The sequence below is a fragment of the Clinocottus analis genome, unplaced genomic scaffold (genome assembly GCF_023055335.1).
Source record: "Clinocottus analis isolate CAN_PGR_092001 unplaced genomic scaffold, fCliAna1.0.p SCAF_13, whole genome shotgun sequence".
Taxonomy (NCBI): domain Eukaryota; kingdom Metazoa; phylum Chordata; class Actinopteri; order Perciformes; family Cottidae; genus Clinocottus; species Clinocottus analis.
Window position 1 is genome coordinate 1996613 of NW_027175854.1, and position 19973 is coordinate 2016585.

Sequence of the window (19973 nt, forward strand, 5' to 3'; positions counted from 1 at the left end):
GATAGTTAAATGAGTCGGGGGAAACGGCGACTCTGGCTCTGTCCAAGGTTTTTATGGAAATCGGCAAACCAGCCCCTCTAAAGTTTACTAACAAGAACATTATATCTTTCTTTAATTATTACAACAACAGAGGTGTTGGAGTACACTGTGCTAAGCTAAACTAAGCTAAGCAGATGCTGGCAGTAGAGTATATTTAGTGAGTGGTATCAATCCTCTCACCTCTCTGTGTGTGAATACATGCATTTGACAAAAGGTCTATTGGTGTTATTCACTCTTTATTGGAGCAGCTTCATACACAAGTCTGTTCTTGAATAAGTGCATGCATGCAAGCAAATGGATCCTCTGAACGCATCAGTCGGTCGTGGCTAAGACAGCAAATGCACATTGCAATATGAATCCAGAGACAACACGTCTTACTTCATCAGTTGGTTGGTTTATTTATCTTTAGCAATGACACCAAATGTATTCAACTGTTTTCACTTGCTATCATGAGAGATGCATTTTGAATTGTAAACAGTGAAAATGATAAATTGCATTTCAGAAAACTCCTTACAAGCAGTGTGTGACCAGCGGAACGAGCAGATTGTTCCTGCTCTTGCTCATCTACTTTTCTTCTTCTTTTTTTTTTTTCTTCAAACAATACATGTCTTCTTATAGTTTTGAGTCTCTCATATTTACATAAATACAGCTGGGTCCCACATTCCCCAGCAGAGACCTATGGGTGTTCTGTTTTTGTTTGTTTTTAATGTGTTATCACATACTTTTCTTAAAGAATTATATTTACAACCAAAACGCCCCCACCCGCCGCCCCCCTACCCCCAGCCCCCGGCTGCCTGCTGCCGGGGGCTTTAACACAGTTAGAATCACTTGCTTAAAATTCATTAAACTACTTATGGTTCTTGAAGTTTACGTTGTAAGTCAACCTTATAGCGATACGTTTTTTTTTCTCTTAACAAATAAAGTTAATACAGAGCTCAAGCCGTTCTTCTTCCCCATGAAAATTCAAAAATCATCCAAATAAATGCACAACCCAAACATAATAATAAAATTTTAAAAAACAAAAACAATATTGCACTTAAAGGTCAGGACAGCATCGGACCTGTTTGGTGGTTAAGAGGAAAGTGAGAGCTTTTAGCTGAGTGCTTTAAAGGAGGTTAGGGTGTCTGTAGAAGCATCCAGCAAGTTAATCTAAATAAATAGGCAAACCTTTGTACAACATGAAGCCTCTTCTTTCCACTGACTATTAAACCAGCAACCTCTTGTGTATTGCTCAGTAGGAGAAGGGAGTGCAGGTTGGAACGCTAAAGCATAGAAAAACAGTGAGGGTGTAGAAAAACAGAAGATAAACCAAGCTGGAACCTGTCATGGCAATGTCCTGAGAATACTTCCTCCATTAGTCCAGAATGAGCTATAATGTTAAAGGAAATGGTGTTTTGGCTGCGCAGAACGTTTTCTTCTTCTTCAGTTTTTGCTCCTTGTTGTAAACAGTCTTTGGAGACAGGAAGCAAGTCGTCTTTTTCTTCGGTCACTGGCTTTGAATGTCTTTTAATGTGAGTGACACATATCCTCGTTTCATTACAGCTCCAGTCCGTCCCGTTGTCGTTACGCCTGTGTTCTTTGCCCTTCGCTGTCTCCGTCTTTGTCCCTGTTGTTAAATGCTTGTCCACAGTCTTGTGAATACGGTGAAAGCTGTTAATTGAGGCTTTGAGAGGGTGGAGGTGTTTAACAAAGATGCGTGTGAAACAGAGCCATAACGGCAGCTTTATATCAGACATGTTGTTTTTTTCCCCTCTCCGTCATACAGTTTTGAGCTTGACAAAAAAAAAATTTAAAAAAGAAATCACACACACACCCAAGGAAAAAGAACTTTGTGTCGTACCGACAGCTTTGAAGTGGCTTCACAGAGAATGTGGTGGAAGAAAGGAGGGGATTTAAAGTGGGAGATTTTAAGAGGAAATTAAAGGAAAAAGAAAGTGAAAAACAGTACCGGACTGTCTTCATGTCTGCAGGGTTTTCTGAGCAACCCGTCCTTTTCTCCAGAACAACTGGACAAAAAAAACTTAAAAACACAAGCATAAGACTGACACCACGAAAAAGAGAGACAGTGATCAGACGAGCGTCCAGCTCCTGCTTCTGTAAGTTTAGCATCATCCATCCATCCATTCATCAGTCCACTCATTCATCCATCCACCTGGTAACTGTGTAAACTACATTCCTTTGCAGTGCCATAGCTTTGCCGCGTCCTCTCACACCACAACAACAAACAACACCAAAAAAATCATAGTGGACAGGATGACATACACAAAACAAACTGTAAAAAAAGGCAAACAAAGACCCTCACATCCCACCCAACCGCTCTACTTTTTTTCAAGTCTAACCCTTTTTTTTCTTCTTCTTCTTCTCTCTCATCGTCATGTTTCTCTTCTCCTGAGATCTTCTTCCGGTCTCTTATGAGGAAGATGAAGTCGAAGTGGAGCTGGCCTTTTTTTGGTTGATTAAGTCCAGGTAGAGTTCTGAGCGCAGGAAGCGGGGGTATGAGTCCTTCTCCATCAGCCCGTATATCCGCCTCTGTGCTAGGTCAAAGCAGGAGCGTGTCACATTCTGCAGGTTGTCCTTAGTGTGATCTCTGGTGTACGAATCCAGATTTACCTGCAGAGGAAAACAAGACCACGAGTAAGGGACGTGCAACATTATACTGTTACTTTGAAGAAATAGCAGCTGATTTGATGCTATTTCTTTCCCCAGGATCCAATGCGTCACGCGCGCTCTCACTCACCTCTTTACAAGACTGGATAGCGATGTATTCTGCAAAGATTTTCTTGGCTTTTGAGGCCATCTTAGACTGCGACTTGATCTTCTTGTATTCCTCACATGCGAGCCAGAATTCCAGATTCTCCTCGCTGAACTCTGTCCGCAGGAAAGCTCTGAACGCTGCCAGACCATCTGAGTGAAAGCAGAGAGGAGGAGGAGAATAAACACCAGGAGAGTTGACTGGAGTGCCATAGCAACCTCACAGCCGAAGCGCTCCTCGGAGTTGCAGCACCTAAAATAGCTCAATGACGGCCGTTCGAGTCATGTGGTTGGAATAAAGTTAGACGTTAAAAAACCCCAACGACACCGCAGCACACATTCACGTCCTCAACTTTCTTCCAGACATCAGCCTCCGGTGTGACTGTCTACTCGTTCCCCTTTACACATGCTCCAAACGAACAAAGAGATGACTGTTTTAGTGTCAGGGAAATTCTTTGGACTTTTGTAAGTTTCGGTCCAGTTAATGATTTGAGGAAGAAGGCATCCAGAAGAAAGAATAGCAGGAAGCCGTGTCCACCCACTTCTCCCGCCTGCACCTTTCCGTTCCCATGAATCACCCACGCTGGTAAGCAGCGCCAATGCAAGCAGTCATCTCTTACCTCATTCTGCGAAGCAGCAAGTGAGGCAAGAGGTGGAAGAGAGGGAAAAGAGGCCAACAGAGCCAAATGAGGAGCAGATGGAGCGCTGGCTTTGTGTCCACTTTTCAAAAAGGGTTGTGGTAATAATTGTAAAAGATGATACGAAATTAGCAACACAGGAGGTGCCTGTTTTAATCTCCACTTCCTCACACTGTCGCACATGGTTTCTGTCCGTTGGGATCAGGGGAACTTAATGCAAGGTGCCAGTTCTCTGCAGCACTGTGTTTGTAATCCATATACCAGTACATGCATACATCCTTTGCTCACCACCCTCCCCCTGAACCCCCACCACCACCTCATGCAATGCACTGTATGTCCATATTCAATGTTGCACTGTATCAAAACTCAAAGACAGATCATGTAAATGTGTGTAAAGGAGGAAGAAGACGAGAAACAAAAGAGAGACAAAAGGGAATAAAATGAATGAAAAGTAACTTACATTTGTGAGTCAGCAGTTTGTCAAGTGAGTCCCCCCACTTCAGTGCTTCCTCTGGGGTGGGCCTGCAGATAAAAGCAGAGCGATTCTTTAACAAGCCCATCTCAGTCAGGTTTCTCATTGTGTGACCCATCCGCAGAGCTTTGCTTTATAGCCCAGTGGAAACGGAGTAGTTAATTCCTCTCTGTGGCTTCCTTCCCCTCTCGGCTGTGTCTACTGTTCTTCCCCTCTCATTCGGTTCTGCTTTGTGAGAGCTGACAACGCACAGAGCCATGAGTTGTTCTGCTCCAGTCTGGTGGGGGGTGGCTTTTATATTCCCACTGAACGCAATGTTGCGAGGCGGGAGGGGAGGGGCTCCAGTCGGCCAATAGGGATGTATGATCAGCTTTAGAGACATCCTCTCCCCCCACCAGTGTCTGTCTGCCCCCTGCTGCCGCTCATTCCTCCTGTACTCTGTTGTAAAGCATGCCTCTCCACAGCTCTCGCCTCACTGTAATCCACACCTCAGGCCTTATTTGACACAGTAAGAAAAAAGTTGCTGCAGTTTCAGATACATTTTTTTTGTCAATTTGGACATGTGCTTTTTGATGATGGATTTATTTTTGATTTATTCTGACAAATCAACAAAAATGTAATTTGCGCCAACAATTTGTCATTTTGTTTCCCTTGTTGTGTCTTTCAGAACGTGCACGTTCATGTGTGTTGATGCAGCTGCTTGACAAAGTACACTACCAGGTTTATAGTGTTATAATATGAGGGCAATGTGAATATAATAATCTATGACAGTGATACGTACTACGCTGCCTGGGCTTAAATAAAAAGTACACAGAATGTGTTTGAGCTTCCTGTGAGGTCGTTTGCAATCGCTAAAGTTAGCGGCATGGAAACATGGAAATATCTCCATCTCTGATACTCTATTCACAATATCTGACAAAAAATATATTTGATTTATTTTTCAGAATAATTAAAAAAAATCTCTCTATAACTATATAACAATTCCCTCTTCCTCCTTCAGATGTGCCATAGTTCCAACTAAAATGTTGTCGACATGACAAGCACACTCTGTGCTGCTGCCCACAAGTCTCCCATGGCCAGGTCATCGCCAGTCTCACTCACACCCACATGCACATGCTGTCAGGAAGTGGCCACTTACTTGACTGACTTCATAGATTTGTCTAACTTGGCTGGGTTGCTTCCTGGGGATTCATTCCTCCTCCGCAGGAAAGCCAGCCGATTCTTCATGTCTTTGGCCCTGGGTGAAGGGAAGAGAGGAGAGAGAAAGGGGGAGAGCGTTGGCAAGAGAGAGAGAGGGAGAGAGAGAAAAGAGTGAAAGAAAGATTTATGAATACAGAAGGAGGGGGGGACGTGGAGGCAGGACAAAGGGGGAAATGGAAGAAGAATGAATTGGAGGATAAAGTAGAGAGAGGAGGTGGACAAAAACAGACAAAGGCAGAAAGTGTGTTGAGTCCAAAGTCCAAAGTCCGCAATTAAAACAATCCAAGGCATGTGAATCACCAATTAAGTTCTTCAGCACTGTAAATCCACTTGAAAATCAAACCCACAAAAGCCAGAAAAGACAAAATAAATGTCTTGTTGTGTACATTTTAGTCTTCAGCCAGGTATATCGGTATGGTGGGACCGAGCGCTTCCAAAAGGCGGATGTCAAGCTCCCTTTCCTCGCTGTGTGTCAGTGTCTCGCCTGTCAATCTAATATCTCTCACAGTCTTTCGTATAGATGTGTCCCTGGCAGGTTCCTCGGCAGGGACTGAGCGACTGTGGCAGAGAAGGAGGAGAGAGACTCAATCCTCACTCCTCTGTTTCATCACGCCATTCTCCATGTGCCTAGAGGGGTTGCTGAGAGGGAGCTGACCCAGGGCCGAGGTAACAGGGCACAGTGACCTCCTCGCTCCTCTGCCTCCCTCCATCAGCAGCATCTAAAATCCCCCTGACCATCCACCTCACCTGTTTCACCTTCCTCTAACCGTATCTCACAAACACACACACACACACACACACACACACACACAGACCCCCAGCTGCACATGCGCCACTTTTAATCTCACACAAGGTGATACACCAATCCTCAGTCCCCATGGGTCCCTTCACAATCCTGCGCATTCCCGTAATCCCATGGTACGTGTCCTGGCTTTTTCCCGACCTGGAGCACGTGCCGCCTCATTGGGATGTGACCTCACTCAACACCCATTTCCTGAGTCCCTGCTTTTGATTTCCACTGTGGATTGGCTGGCCCGCTAATAATGCAGCGCGGCAGTGTGCGCTCGCTGGCCCTAATCACTGCAGGCTGTGCCACTGCCAACCGGCAGACCCCAGGAGAGCATGTACACCCCAAATTAAGAAACACGGCTTCCCGTTATAGACACTTAACGCTCAAACATGCACACACCGAGGGGGGTGGAAGAACACACAACTGCGGATTAGCACAAACGCTGTACATGAACACGTACTGGAAAGGGGGATGAAAGACCGCCCACGCCGACATTTCAAAGAAAACCCCTCTGCACCTTTGCCAACTCATGCCCACTTCACTGGCGCTTTCATGCCAGTCACAGGTGTTGGAAAACTCCCATTCTCCACCAGTGTGTGTGTGGTGGGAAGCGGGAGGGAGACCATGTGTGCGTGTGTAAAATGTGCAACAGTCACACAACGCGGCCGCCGAGCTGAACAGAGAACACAGTCAGCAGTCAGTTTTTCCAACGGCCGCAGGACAGGAAAGGTAGAAACATGACACAACATGACTACATGAGCTGTTGGAAACAGCAGCTGAATAGCTCCTTTAAATCAGGATAAGTGTGACTTTGTGGGTGTATTGATTTGGGTGTGTTTTGGGTTCAGTCGGTGCAGGTTACTTTAGTCGACGCAGGGAGCCACGAGAGGCCTTCTTTTTTTTTTTAAAGCATTTGTGAGGTTCAGGAGAGTGGGTAACTTAGAAAAAGGTATGTAATACCAATCAATATTTAATAAAAAATATTTTTTTCTTATCACAGGCAAGGGAAAAAAAGTGTAACAAAACAGCAGAGAGCTGGAAAGACACTTAAATAGTTCTAAATAAAAACCTAAACGTCCATACAGTATCCAGTGCAGCGATGACTCATCCATTCATTGAAATAACACAAGAGTATAAAGCTGGCATAAACTATATGTTGACCTTATTTCAGCCTGAAGGACATTATTACCTCAATAAAAACTACATTGGTGTTAAATAAACTTGTATCAGAGTCGGATTCATTAGATTTTTCTATCTTTGTCTTGCCAGTGCAACTGGGGAAGAAAAGTTTAAGAGGGCAGAAATATATTTCGTCGGCCTGATAAAAAACATTATTATATGTCTGGTTTCATACAAGCTGAGCCTGTGTGGGATGCGACAATGATGTCATAGAAACATTTTAAAAATAAATGTATGTTTCTATCCTGCCACCATGTGGGTATCAATGGATATTGCACAAACAGTTGACATTTTCCATCCTCGAGCTAAACAGATTAACTAGTCTGCATTCTTTTCCACCCAATACTTGGTGTCAACACTGGAAACGACGAGAGATTACATCACATGTTTTATCCCTCCACTTATTTTCAGAAACTCAAATACAGCACTATTCTGAAAGCTAGTTATCTATTTTACACAATATGTAGCTGCCACATTCATTTAGGCGGAGTGCACGCTGGCTGCAGGAGGTGTGAGAAACTCAACGGATACATTCATAAATTAAACTGCCTGTGTGGTTATTAGCTCAATGGGGGTCAACAGAAACTCCAACTTGAAGGAGGATCCACACAATACTGCTTCCTCAATGTGGACAGACATATTCTCCATCTTCCAGTGATGTCTGTGTCCTCCAGACGTAGTCTACATTTGCATTGTTATAACAGCAGAGAGTTGCAATATCAGCGGCCTAACTAAAAACAAAGGTAAAACACTATTAGCATGTTCAGTAAAGTCTCATTGGGGGGAAACTCTAAATCCTTAACTTTGACTTAAAACAGATATGATGTGCGTTTCAAAACCACCAAGGCCAGACACCATGGTTATAGATATTTCATTATGAGTTATATCAATATCACCTTTTTTTGTCAAGGTACTGTACTTCGTGCTTTAAGAGCTAATGTTGCTTAGTCTCTCACTTTGAGTACTTCTGTATTTAAGTTGATAGTAATATTTTACTGTATCAGCTAACACCGTGTACCAATTGTACTCGTGTTAATCACACTCCATTGGATGCATTACATACAATGACCCATACACTTAACCTGATCTGCTAAAAGACTGACACATGCTCTTTAAAGGATTATCAAGTTAAGATGATCTTTGATCGAACGCGCTGCCACTCAGAAATGTATCCTCCACTGCCGCATGAACACTTACAGCTACATATGTTTGCAACACGGGCGTCATGCGTCCACTTGAGGGTCTGTTTGTGTCTACTGAAGAGAGGACAGAGTCGTCTATATGCGCTCGAGTGGAGGAGCCGAGCGGTCTTTGGATCTGCAATTATCCGCAGGTTTCCGTACTCTTTATTCCCTCTTTGCTTGGCTCACATTAGACGCACTAATAGCACCCTGCTGGCTATTCCTGGTGTTCTGAAAAGTAGGCCGCACTCCCAGGGAAAGGCTCTGGGAGCACATGGTCGAGAGCTGCAGACAGACATACTGCAGATCACAATGTACCACACAAGCACCAGCCAAATCCACTGCTCCACTTTATCCCACTTTTGTTGTTAGCTGCATGAGGCTTAGCTCCCCACAATGGTAGAAGTCCACCCTTTTGTGAAGCCTGACCTGTGAGATTTGGGGTACATCCATGGGTTCAAAAGAGCAACAGAAATGCAGATGGTGAGAGCAGCAGCGCAAGGTTCAAGCATGTTTTCATTCCCTCTGCCACTTTCTATTTACAGAAGGCCGTGTGCTTGTGAATACTGGGCACGGCACACACAAATAGCGCTTTGCACTGTGGCTCTGTTTGTGCGTCTGTGTCAGTGCGAGTATAACGGGTCAAGGGCTGTGTCAGTGTGTCTGCTACATTTCAAATAATATTTACACTATTAGGGCAGGAAAGAAACATGAACTTTCATCACAGACAACAGAGTCCAGAGATGTGACGTATCCATAAAGCACAAGGCACATACAGGAACTCGTAAGAAAGAGAAAGGCTCACCTATGAAATGCTTCATAACATGGAGAAAAGTCACTCTGCCATATTCCTAGAAGAAGAATGAAAAAGGGAATTGTCCTAAATTCCATCCATAAATATTATCTCATTCACAGTCTCTCCCTCAATCAAGACCAAAAAAAGAGCTCTATTTCTGAGCCAACTCACCTTCCTACCCACACAGACCACATGAGCAATCCTATTCCTGAAATCCAGGCTGCGTATAATAAGAAAAAGGGGCAGCCTCAAGTTAGAACTTAAAGCAGCTCCCTCCAAAATAGTTTGAGCGCTTCAGCCTCGCGGGGTTTCCTTCTCCCTCACTGCGACTGTCAAATGAGATCCATGTTGAGGTCAAATCGCTTCCTACCGCTTCGAGAGCATCGATTCCTGTGGGGCCCAGAAACAGCCCCGCCCACGCTTTGCATACCCTGCCTTCTAATTCTTGATAATCAAAGATGAACCAAACACACACACACACACACATCCACTGCCGCCTTCTTACCTTTCCAGGTACTTCTCTGAGAAATCAACCATAGTGTGAAACATGGGTGCCGGCCTGTGCGCAGGTTCACTTGTTGGGTGTAGAAATTAGACTGCATGTAAGCGTGTGTCAGGAGTGCCGGGTGCTCGGGGGCCAGGGGTTTGTTTGACAATCACATTCCTCTAACCTCTGAGAGGATGTGGTGGAGCTTTATATAGTCTGGGGGGGTCTGGGGAAGGCGGACCCTCGGCTCACCCAATCACCACACGGCGTCTGGAGAGGACAGATTCCTGCCGCTGGGGCCTGCATGGTTTTTTTTTCTTTTAGTTTTTTACAAGTTAGTAAGTGATGACATTTGTCTTTTTGTTAACACAGTAGAGAGCTATGTAAACCTCCAGATGTTTTTTTTTGTGGTATTTTTTTATGAGGTGATGAGACGTTCCAGTTTCAAGTCTTTGATGTCGTACTTGTAGTCATCTGTAAATAAGATAACAGCTTTAATTGGTTCTCAACACTGATTGTAGTCAGTGCACATCATATCTAACGGCATAACTAACATTCATATTGGCCACATTTAACAGCACACAAAAGGGGCCTTACGGCTGGCAACAAACTATTATGTTCATATCAATTATTGACTTTGGATCTGCTACTTAGTATTAATCACTGAAGTATTGGTATCCCAGTAATCTTACAATAGTCTTTCAACAATTTGCAATGTCAAAAATGTTTCTCCATGTTAATCTGGTGCCGTTGAAACTACCAGAGGAGGGGAAAGTGTTGCAGGAGAGCCATTGCTTGGGGAACTGAGTCAAAAACAAAAGGCGATAATGTAGACGGGGGGGCAGAGACAATGTGGACGATCTAAGGAAAACAGCTGAGTTGGACTCACGGGAAGTAAAATGTGCAAAAATGGGAGCAGTATAGGAAGTGAGAACACCAGCACAGAGGGAAAGAAGTAAGAGGTGTCTTTGTTGTTGTAAATTGTGAGACTTTGTGCTTATAGGGTGAGGAGAGAGGATGTTTCCATGTAATGTGCTCTTACATGCAATACATTTTCTACTTAGGATGTTTACATTGTGTATATGTATCCTTCAATCTTCCTGTCACGAATGATGATGATGGTGATTAAAATTGATAACAGCGATACTACCACTAATGGCCAAATTTAGACCGCTCCACAAGTGTGAGATGAAACCTGAGACACAGCACACAATGTACACAGCAGGAGAGACACTGAGGGGAGGAAATCAATGCAGCGTTATTGCTGGATCCCCATCTCTAAAAATCTCATTGGCCAAAGGTCAGAGGACCTTCTTTCAGCTATAAATGGCTACAACTCAGTATGATTTGATCATGTCAGATACTGTTAGCCTCTGGTTTCTATATATTTGCTCCACTGGCTCTCTTTATAGGCTATATATCAGTGTCCAACATCTGGAGAAAAAACATTTCATTTCCTTCATGCTTGGTCAAAGTCTGAAATGTCTATCTATAGCAAAAACATAGTGTTTGTATTCCTCTGAGTTACCCAGCAACATATTGTGTTGAGGGTACGTTCATTGGTGTGACTTCATATTATTGAGGAGAGTATTGGGTTACAGTGTGGCACCATGAAAATGGGTCAAATACTACAAGATGAGAGAGAGACAGAAGGCTTGTGACATTGAACATTTTATGGAAACAGAGGCTGTGAACACAGAAGCCTGAAGACAAGCGGGTAAACATTTCACGTGCTCAGAAAGATGTGTTACTTATCCTTGTGATATTAACCAATGATGACAGAAAAGGGTTGCCGCTGATAACTGGAAGCCATTTCCTCTCCATGAGACAAACCTTTTCTTCTACGCAGCCTGCATCAGAGCCGCAACAACGCAGCGCAGATGCCTCTTAAAGAGCAAAATAACACAGGTGAGACCATTTAAGGTAATTAGCACCTGGCAATCAACCAACAGCAATTAGCAATTAGTCAAGGTCTTGCACTGGGACAAGGGGAAAAATAGATAGAGACACAATAAATATGTGTATAAACCTCATATGGTTTACCAGACGTACAAATACAGGTCACGATCAAGAACATACAACTTTCTTAGATATAGCTTAATCTCTCATACCAAATCAAAATGGAAGATTAAGTATCTTTGTTTGTAAGAGAGGTAAAAAAAAATCAATATATTGTAGATAGCAGCGCACTGGTCTGGACACCTAAAATGATTCATATTCAGAAATTGCAGGGTTTTCATTTAACAACAGTTTGGTTTGTTTGGAAAACAAATAGGAATCAGCGCAGTGACAGAGTCATGTGTATTACAAGATGAGCTAACATCATGATTCATGTTTGTTTACCTGCCGCCAGAGAGAAAATTCCTGTTTGCTAACCTTGACCTGTGACCTGTGTCAACAAACGCTGCCAAGCTGAGTTGCTATGTGTGGTCATGACTCAAATTGTCAGGTACAATTTACACAGAGCAATTAGTATCTGGACTTGTTTTAATTCTGTGTATCAGGACTAAAGTTCAAAAGGGTAAAAAGATTCCTTGAAATCACTTCGAAAAATAATGAACCAAAACATGTTCTTATCTGCCTGTCAAAAGAATCTGCAGATTTTAAACTAAATTTAAAGGAAAAAACAACAAATGTTTTACACCTAAAAAAATCAATAGTGTTTGCTAATAAATGGCTGTGTTATGAATGCAAATAAAGCTTGTCTGGAGCAGTTTGCAGTAGCTGACAGAAAGGTAAAATACCCTGGACTCAGGAGAAAGGCTGTGGAATCTTAATCACTTAATCTACTGGTTAACTAAACAACATAAAACACAGCTTGTGCAGAAGAATGCGCCACCATCAGGCCCAAGGACAGCCTCTCACGGCGTGAAATGGGCTTTCATCTTGATGAACAGGAGCGTGAATAAGGCTCATTGAACAGCTGATGAATCACTGAGGCGTCAACACACTCTTCCCTCTCAACGCACACCTTACATCTCACACCGCTGAGAAGGTGAGGTACACATATGGCACAACACTCATCAGCAGCAGCACACACATCATTTACCACTTAATTAAGTTGATGATGATGATCAGCGCTGGATGATTAGCTTTCACAGTCACCTTAAGCATGAAACATGCTTCTTCATTTGCAGCTCTGTGAACTTATGTCACATTAATACCACACATATTTCTATGCACCGTTAAAGAAGAAAAATAAGACTGTTATCCATCCCCCTAAATTGATATAGATTCAATTATCCAAAATAGAGAGGGCATGGCAAGGTTTTGAATAACATCCTGACATCCTCAATCCACTAATTCAACAATCGCACTCATACTAACACGAGTCAGAATAATCCCAGATGTCTCAATTAGCCTCCCAGTGTGCTGAGGCAGGTCAATAACATTCACCATTAGCTTGGACAAAAGCAAAAGACATCCTTTGAAATAATGGATGTTAAAGCAGGCATGTTTACCTCGTAACTGAATGCACATGTTGATCATTAGCATGAAAATAAAAGGTCTATGACGTCATCGAGGGCAGATGAGGTGAATGCTTTTGTAGTTGTCAGGTCAAAGATTGATCTATTGTGCTGCTGCTCGCTCCCTCTTCGTCCTCTTCTTCCTCACGCATAATACATGAATTACCTTTTCATTCTAATCTGAAAAGGCAAAGCATTGTACTCCTAAAAATGGTTATTATTGGCATAAGTGAGAATCCATATTCAGTAGGAAAAAAAACATGCCAACAACTTTCCCAACAAGCAGCCGGTGAAGACGAAAGTAACCGCAGACGAGAAACACACAAAAACTGATTCATTGATGCACTCACAGGTTCTTGGATTTCTTCTTCTTTGTTCCTTCGGGGCTGACCTCACAGCTACAGGGGGATCCGGCGCTCAGCTGAGGGAAGATGAAGGAGAGCACACACTGCATCATCCACCCTTCACACAGAAAGAGGGCCCCGTAGCCTCATGCAGATACTGGAGCTTGCTTGAGCTAGCTCCACCAGGGAATGGCCAGCTAAGTTGGCTAATACTGGAAGCTTGTGAGTCCTTGGTGTGTCCCGTTGGGCTAGAAGGAGTCTAGTCTAGTCCATAACACACACTCACTCGCACACACACACATACACACATGCAGCCAGCAAAATCATAAATCCATCGCAGCAGTCCACAGTGTAAATCCAACAAGGCAAAGCTCTCAGAGGTGTGCGTCTGTATCTTGCAGAATACAACTGTGTGTTTGCAGCAGATGGTGTTTGTACACAAGGTATAACAATGTCAGGAAAATCTGTGAGAGTGAGAGAGTGTGAAAGACTGCGGCTGTTGTTTCTGCTGGCCTCCAACTGTGCCCTAGGTTTGAAGTGTTGAGCCAAGACCCCGGTTTCACATTACACTCTCTGCCAACCCACCATTTTGATTGGCTAAGAGTAAAAGGGAAGTTGCTGCAGGGTGGGGAAGGGGTCAATCTCCACTAATCTGATGGCCTGAAGCTGCTCCATTGTGTGTGTGTGTGTGTGTGGTTGTGTGTGTGTGAGGCTCTAAATAATGAGCCATTGTATTACAGGAACACCCAGTTAAATCTGGGCTAGATACTGGCCACAGTTGGTAACGCATGGTGTAATGTTCTCTATCTTTGTGGGACCCGAGTGTCAACCTTCACAGTGAGGACATTTTGGGAAATTAACGGCATTTCTTTGGCCGTCCTTCCCGCCGACAAGGTTTTGTTTTGAGGTTAGAGTGACACTCTATCCCGACACTCACCTCCAGGCAGCAAGCTTTAAAGTTGGCTGTGACATTTAGAGTTTTCCAAATTGAAAGACAACGACAGCTTGAATTCAGTTATAATGGATTCCCAAGTATCTCTAAAAAAAACTTTCAAACCCCAAAGATGCCAACTTTTAGTGACAAAACAAACCATATTTGCTTTCTTCACACATTTGTAAACACTTTTTTTTTTTTACCATCGGCCTCCATTTTAAGTGTCTGACTTCATGCTGTCCACAGCTGTTGTTCTCCATCAGTGAGGACGCTTTAAACTTTTTACAGTCCCCTTTGAGTGTTCAGTGAGTCAAAAAATATAACTTTAAAGAAACAGCTTGACACTATAGGAAATAGTCTTAATGCTAAGCTACGCAAATCGTATCCTGGCTGTAGCTTCATATTCAACAGATACATATGAGAGAACATTAAGTAAGCACACTTCCCAATATGTACAGCCATTTTAGGTTAAATACGAATGGTTTGAGGGCTCAGTAATAGAATAATACAAATGTGCGAATGCCTTTGTGTCTCCAATCGTGCACGAATACTGAGCAAATGTGCACGTTGTGTTCGTGAGACTAGTATTGTATGCAAACAATAATGCGAGCAAACACATCCTGTGTTATGCATCCATGGATGTTGAGCCACCCGACGTAAAGCAGCTGCACAAAGTAATATCCTGTTGTGCCTTCGCATTGTTGTTGAATCTGGTTATGATGAAATTTCTCTATGAGACATGAATTATCAAACATGGATTCTGTCAAGGCTTTCTGTCACGACTGCCAATAGTTTCATCTTTTGCAAGATGTAATTTAGCATTTGCACCAAATATCAGTCGTGTTAATGACTCTTGATTTATAGATGTATGTCCCCCAGCAGAACAGCACTGAAAGCCATTAATTAGACCTTGTTTAATATTGACGTGGGCGACTCAAACGTGTCAGTGCTCCTTGACATCGGTGCAGCCTTTGAGCATTCTTATTGAAAGATTTGCTGGTTCCTCTTAATTCCTTTTTAATGAAAATAATTCCCAGGGTCTGTGAATGTCATGATGGAGCCGATTCAATTCAATTCATTTTGTGAAGCCCAAAATCACAGTTACAACACATTCAATGCATCTGATATAAATAATTCATATGATGGAATTCGTCAGCAGCATAATAATGGAAACAGTACGACTACTAATAATAACAGCAGCGGTGGATATAATAGTTTGCCGATGCACTCTGTCCTTTCTGACAGAAGTCACAGTTGACTGTGAAAGGTGAATGAGTTTATGTTAAGTAGGAGCTGCTGGAAAATAAGGAGCGCGAGGAGCACGAACAATATCATTTTGGAGCTTCTGTTTGATGGATAATAAGACATGCAAACTGTGATATGTGTGTGTGGACACACAGGTAGAGGCTTAAATCACTCTCTCTAGTACTCTAGCTTTGTACTTTATCTCTTTAAATGTTATCAAATCTAAAATCTATTATAAAATCAGTTACACAGGGCATGTTAGCTCGCATGAGCAAGTCTTTGAGGGTCATGAGAGACATAAAAATCAAATCAGTTGTCTTAGGGGGAACTGCACAACAGGGTCCCGGCCCCGAGTGAGCTATCGGCCAGGCCTTCCCCCACAAAGAACAATTGGAAAATGGGCCGCACTTTGTCCTCTCCAGAGACGTTCGTGCTGATGTAGCCCCCAGGACAGGATGATTCAGGGGTATCAGAAGAGAAAACTATGGCGAGCGGCCATCGGACATCAGATGAGGAAGGCCTGCTTGTTGGGTCGGCCTTTGCTCGACGAGCTGCCTGCATGTAAAGACTGGATGCTCATTCACACCCGAATGCTATGTCCCAGATGGACGAGATCCACACACACACGCACACGCACACACACACACGCACACACAGTGACATGTGTCTGCTTTCTTGCTTCAACTAGCCTAAGTAAATAGCTAATTGGATAAAGTTTTAGAATCATAATGTCAATGTTTGAATGCGTTAACACAGACTCGTGACTGACTACATCTGACCACAATGTGGGTGGCATCCAAGCAGGTGCAGTGGGGAATGCTGTGGCCAATATTGATCATAAAATTGAATATTTTTTTGAGACCTGAAGGACCTATTAAGTCATGTATTCACTCCTCGCCACACATGCACACAAACACACAAACAGTAGATGCATAACATAATAGTTTTGAGTCATATTACATTTATTTTCAAGACTTTATTTCACGACTACCTCTGTATTAGCATTAATATAAAAAATAACAATAAAAAAAGTTGTATTAAAGTGCAATAAACAAAAGGACACACACCCAGACTCCCTGGCAATAACCTATGGAGCATAAAAAAGTCTTTAGTCATTTCTAAAAATAGCCCGAGTGTGCGTTTGTGTGTGTGGGAATGTGTGTGTGTGTGTGTGTGTGTGTGTGTGTGTGCAAGCTGTGTGTAGACTCCTCACATGCCTCACGGAAGACAGTTAAAAAAACACGGAATCTGCCAAAGACCACACGCCATCGTAGACCCGACGAGGCATGCGATGCAGATGTTGACACGGCAGTAAGGGTTGCGGGTTGTGTGTGCAGATACATGTGTGTTGCACGCGTGTCTTTGCAGGCATTCCTGTGGTCCTATGTAACTTTACATGTGTGCATGTAAAAAGGCAAACATATGGGCTTTCTGACAATGCTGAGAGTCCATTTAAGCATTGATATGCACATAGCGTGGTAACATGCCTGCCTCGCTGAAGCGGAAGGAGAATGGTGTGTGTGTGGTTGGGAGAGAAGTTTGGAACAGCAGTGGGATATTATTCCCCAATACGACGAGGACAATTTGCCCGTCTTTGTCTCAATAAACTCTACATTCTTCAGTTGTGCTCTCCACTAACAAACACATTGTCCAATATTCTAAACACAGCTCTGAAACATTCTTGACCCCGACTCCAAATCCTCCAACAACACAAAACCCCAGAGGTGAAGAAATTAATCGTGGCCTTTGTGTATTTACACTAGTTCAACCCTGGCTGCATTTCTTCATCCGACCTCCCTCGGGTCGCTTCCTTCCTTCTCATTCCTCTGTTTCTTCTCTTATTTGAAAACAAATTGAGACGCTGGCGTCTGAACATTGTTATGGGGACCACAGACAATCTCCCATTTTGTTTAGTCCAGCCTTGGATTGGTGCTAAATGTTAGACTGTAGTTTCCTGACTTTGTGTTTGCTCGACTATTCTACGACTGTGTGAATGTGTGTCTGCTCCTGAGCTTTGATTTGAACACAGGCTGCATGATTACTGTACAGTGATATATACATAGTAGTAGTAGCCTGTTGCAGCCTCCTCAATGATAAAGTCTGCACATCTCAGTTTCAATTGATGTTTGCAAAACGCTGAAAGCAAGTTGCATTTATGTTTGATAAGGTGGCTGATTGAAGAAGATAAATGCTGTCATGTTTTGGCATTTTTCCCACTGCTACATTGGATTTTAAGTTAATATTACAAGCTCTAGTACAATTATTTTGCAGTGATGTGTACTGAACTTGCAGACCTGGAGCTTGTGCAGCAATAACCAGAAAATAATGCGGTTAAATCTGATTTAAACCATACGCATAAGACCATTTGTGAGGCTACTATCTGTTAGAAAACCATTTGCTGGTTGAGGATCTTCTCTTTATATCTACTTTCTGCGATTAAAGAAAGGATATAGGGTTCACAGCAGGCTTTACCAAAATTGCATGTTTATCAGCACGTGAAACCCAGAAAATGCTCATTATTGTCTCCATGTGACTTTTCAACCCACTTTGCAAAACTGGAGACATCCACCATGTGGGTCATGAGGTAGTTTGGTTGTCTTGAATCCTACTTGTACATTCATATGTAGTCACCAGAGCCATGAATCATTTAAAATATTTCAGATTCTTTTTTTAAATATAATTAATTCCTGTCTTCTGTTCACGGTTAACCTCCTCCTCTATCTTCAATACTCTTCTGTGGAATAATCTTTTGAGTAATGTACAAGAGTAGGTTAGTTTGGCATGGGATGAGACGTGAATCACAGTTATCACTCGCTCTTTGGTGTGTGAGTGTGAGTCTCATGTTAACAACTTTATTTGGCTGCAGCATCCGACGTAGCAGATTGTTTTATAGCTAAAATAATTAAGCTGAATCAGTTGTTCTCAGAGGACATAATCCATCCTATCTGGCTCAAAAACTAGCCGCAAAATTCTCAAAGTGACACATTTGGGTATGACGGTATGAGCATTTCATGAGCTTTTTATTTACCTAGAAAAATTAATTTGATCTACTTGACGATTTTTAATCAGTTTAATTCACTTGCACAATTATACGTGTGCCTGTTGTTTCTATGTTGGAGCTTAATAGCAAATCATTTGCATAAACAATGTCAGCGAACCAAGCGGATAACTGGACCCAGCTTGCATTTCTGATCATAATCTTGGCCATGTCTTGCTCTTGATCAGTGTCTGCACTTCCTCGTAGACCTTGGCCAACGATTTGAAAGGAGACTAAAAAGCAGAAGAACGAGCTCTCTCTCTCTCTCTCTCTCTCTCTGAAGGGCATTGGAGGAACAATGGAGCCTTTTTAAAAGACAGAAAATACGAGATATGGTGAAAAAAAGGTTTAATAAAGGGCCAAACTGATGTAAAAAAAAAAAAAAAAGGAAACATGGGAGAGAGATCACAAAACCAAATGCTGGATGCAGTGGAGGAGTTTTAATGATTATCCAGCAATCTAATCCATATGTGCAGCTTATTTCTGTTTTCATGCACAAAGTTCTCAAAGGGAATTCATTTAGTGTTTAAAAGAGACAGTTTTTTTTTTGTCTTTGTTTCATAAAAGCCTTCAGTAAACTTCTCATGTTTTTTGCTTCTTTAACCGTCTTTGATGTGCAATCACATAACTGCTTCAATGACATTTTTTTGTTTTTCACTGTTTCAGTTCATATCAAAAGGAAATGTTGTTTCAACTTCCTTTATAAAAAAAGGAACATTTTGAGTGAAATAAACTGCAGCCGAGGGAGTATGATTGTGTGTGTGTGTGTGTTTTGTGTAATTGGATGGCAGCTGCGATCACACTCACACCCAAAATACACACATACATTACCAAAAAAACACAATACTCAGTAATATTTGAAAATAAACTCAGTGACCCACAGACAGGATACTGACTCATTCCCAGTCAAAGTACATAATGAAAGCAGATACAAAGGTGCATTGTCTGCACGTTTGTGTGTGTGTGTGTGTGTGTGTTTGTGCGAGTGTATGGTTTTACCACACACGGAGTAAGAGAGTATGTGTATGTGTGTGTTTCGTGCTGTATCTGACTCTCCTCTGCCTCCTGTTATTCAGCACCACTCAGGAGATGGCTGCTTCCTGCAGAAGTACTTCCATGTCCGGGAATCTTAATGAACAATGGCCGCGTGAACGTCACTTCTCTGATCGGGTTACCTCGTGCTGGAACTGCTGCTATCTATCAAAGTCTTATTGGCATTTTCTGACCTTTCTTGAGGTTTTCAGAAACGCCCATAAGGCAATTAGCAACTTGCAATAATGACGCAACAGTATGAAAAGTACACATGTCCACTAAATCTTTATCTATTTTGCAAATGAGTTTAACAGTGAAAAAAGCTGGCAATGTCCTTTCTAAGCATAATTAGTTCATTTGTTTTTGGTTTGAAAGTCCAAA

General features: G+C 42.5%; 1 protein-coding gene across 7 annotated transcripts in view; it reads right to left on the reverse strand.

The window, feature by feature from the left end:
• Window positions 1-232: 232 nt before the first annotated feature.
• Window positions 233-19973, reverse strand: part of rgs3a (regulator of G protein signaling 3a) — a 109888-nt gene continuing 90147 nt past the window's right edge. For 2 of the 7 annotated variants that reach the window (XM_068573347.1, XM_068573348.1), the window contains exons 3-7: window positions 13351-13421; window positions 5039-5137; window positions 3889-3950; window positions 2777-2943; window positions 246-2649 (exon numbers count right to left, since the gene is read on the reverse strand). In XM_068573347.1, the coding sequence (XP_068429448.1) occupies window positions 2449-2649; window positions 2777-2943; window positions 3889-3950; window positions 5039-5137; window positions 13351-13421 (600 nt within the window). In that variant the 3' untranslated portion in view covers window positions 246-2448. Of the gene's footprint in view, window positions 2650-2776; window positions 2944-3888; window positions 3951-5038; window positions 5138-5486; window positions 5834-9055; window positions 9102-9551; window positions 9976-13350; window positions 13422-19973 lie in introns of those variants that run through there. The other 5 variants (XM_068573350.1, XM_068573345.1, XM_068573349.1 and 2 more) reach the window with 5 other exon arrangements.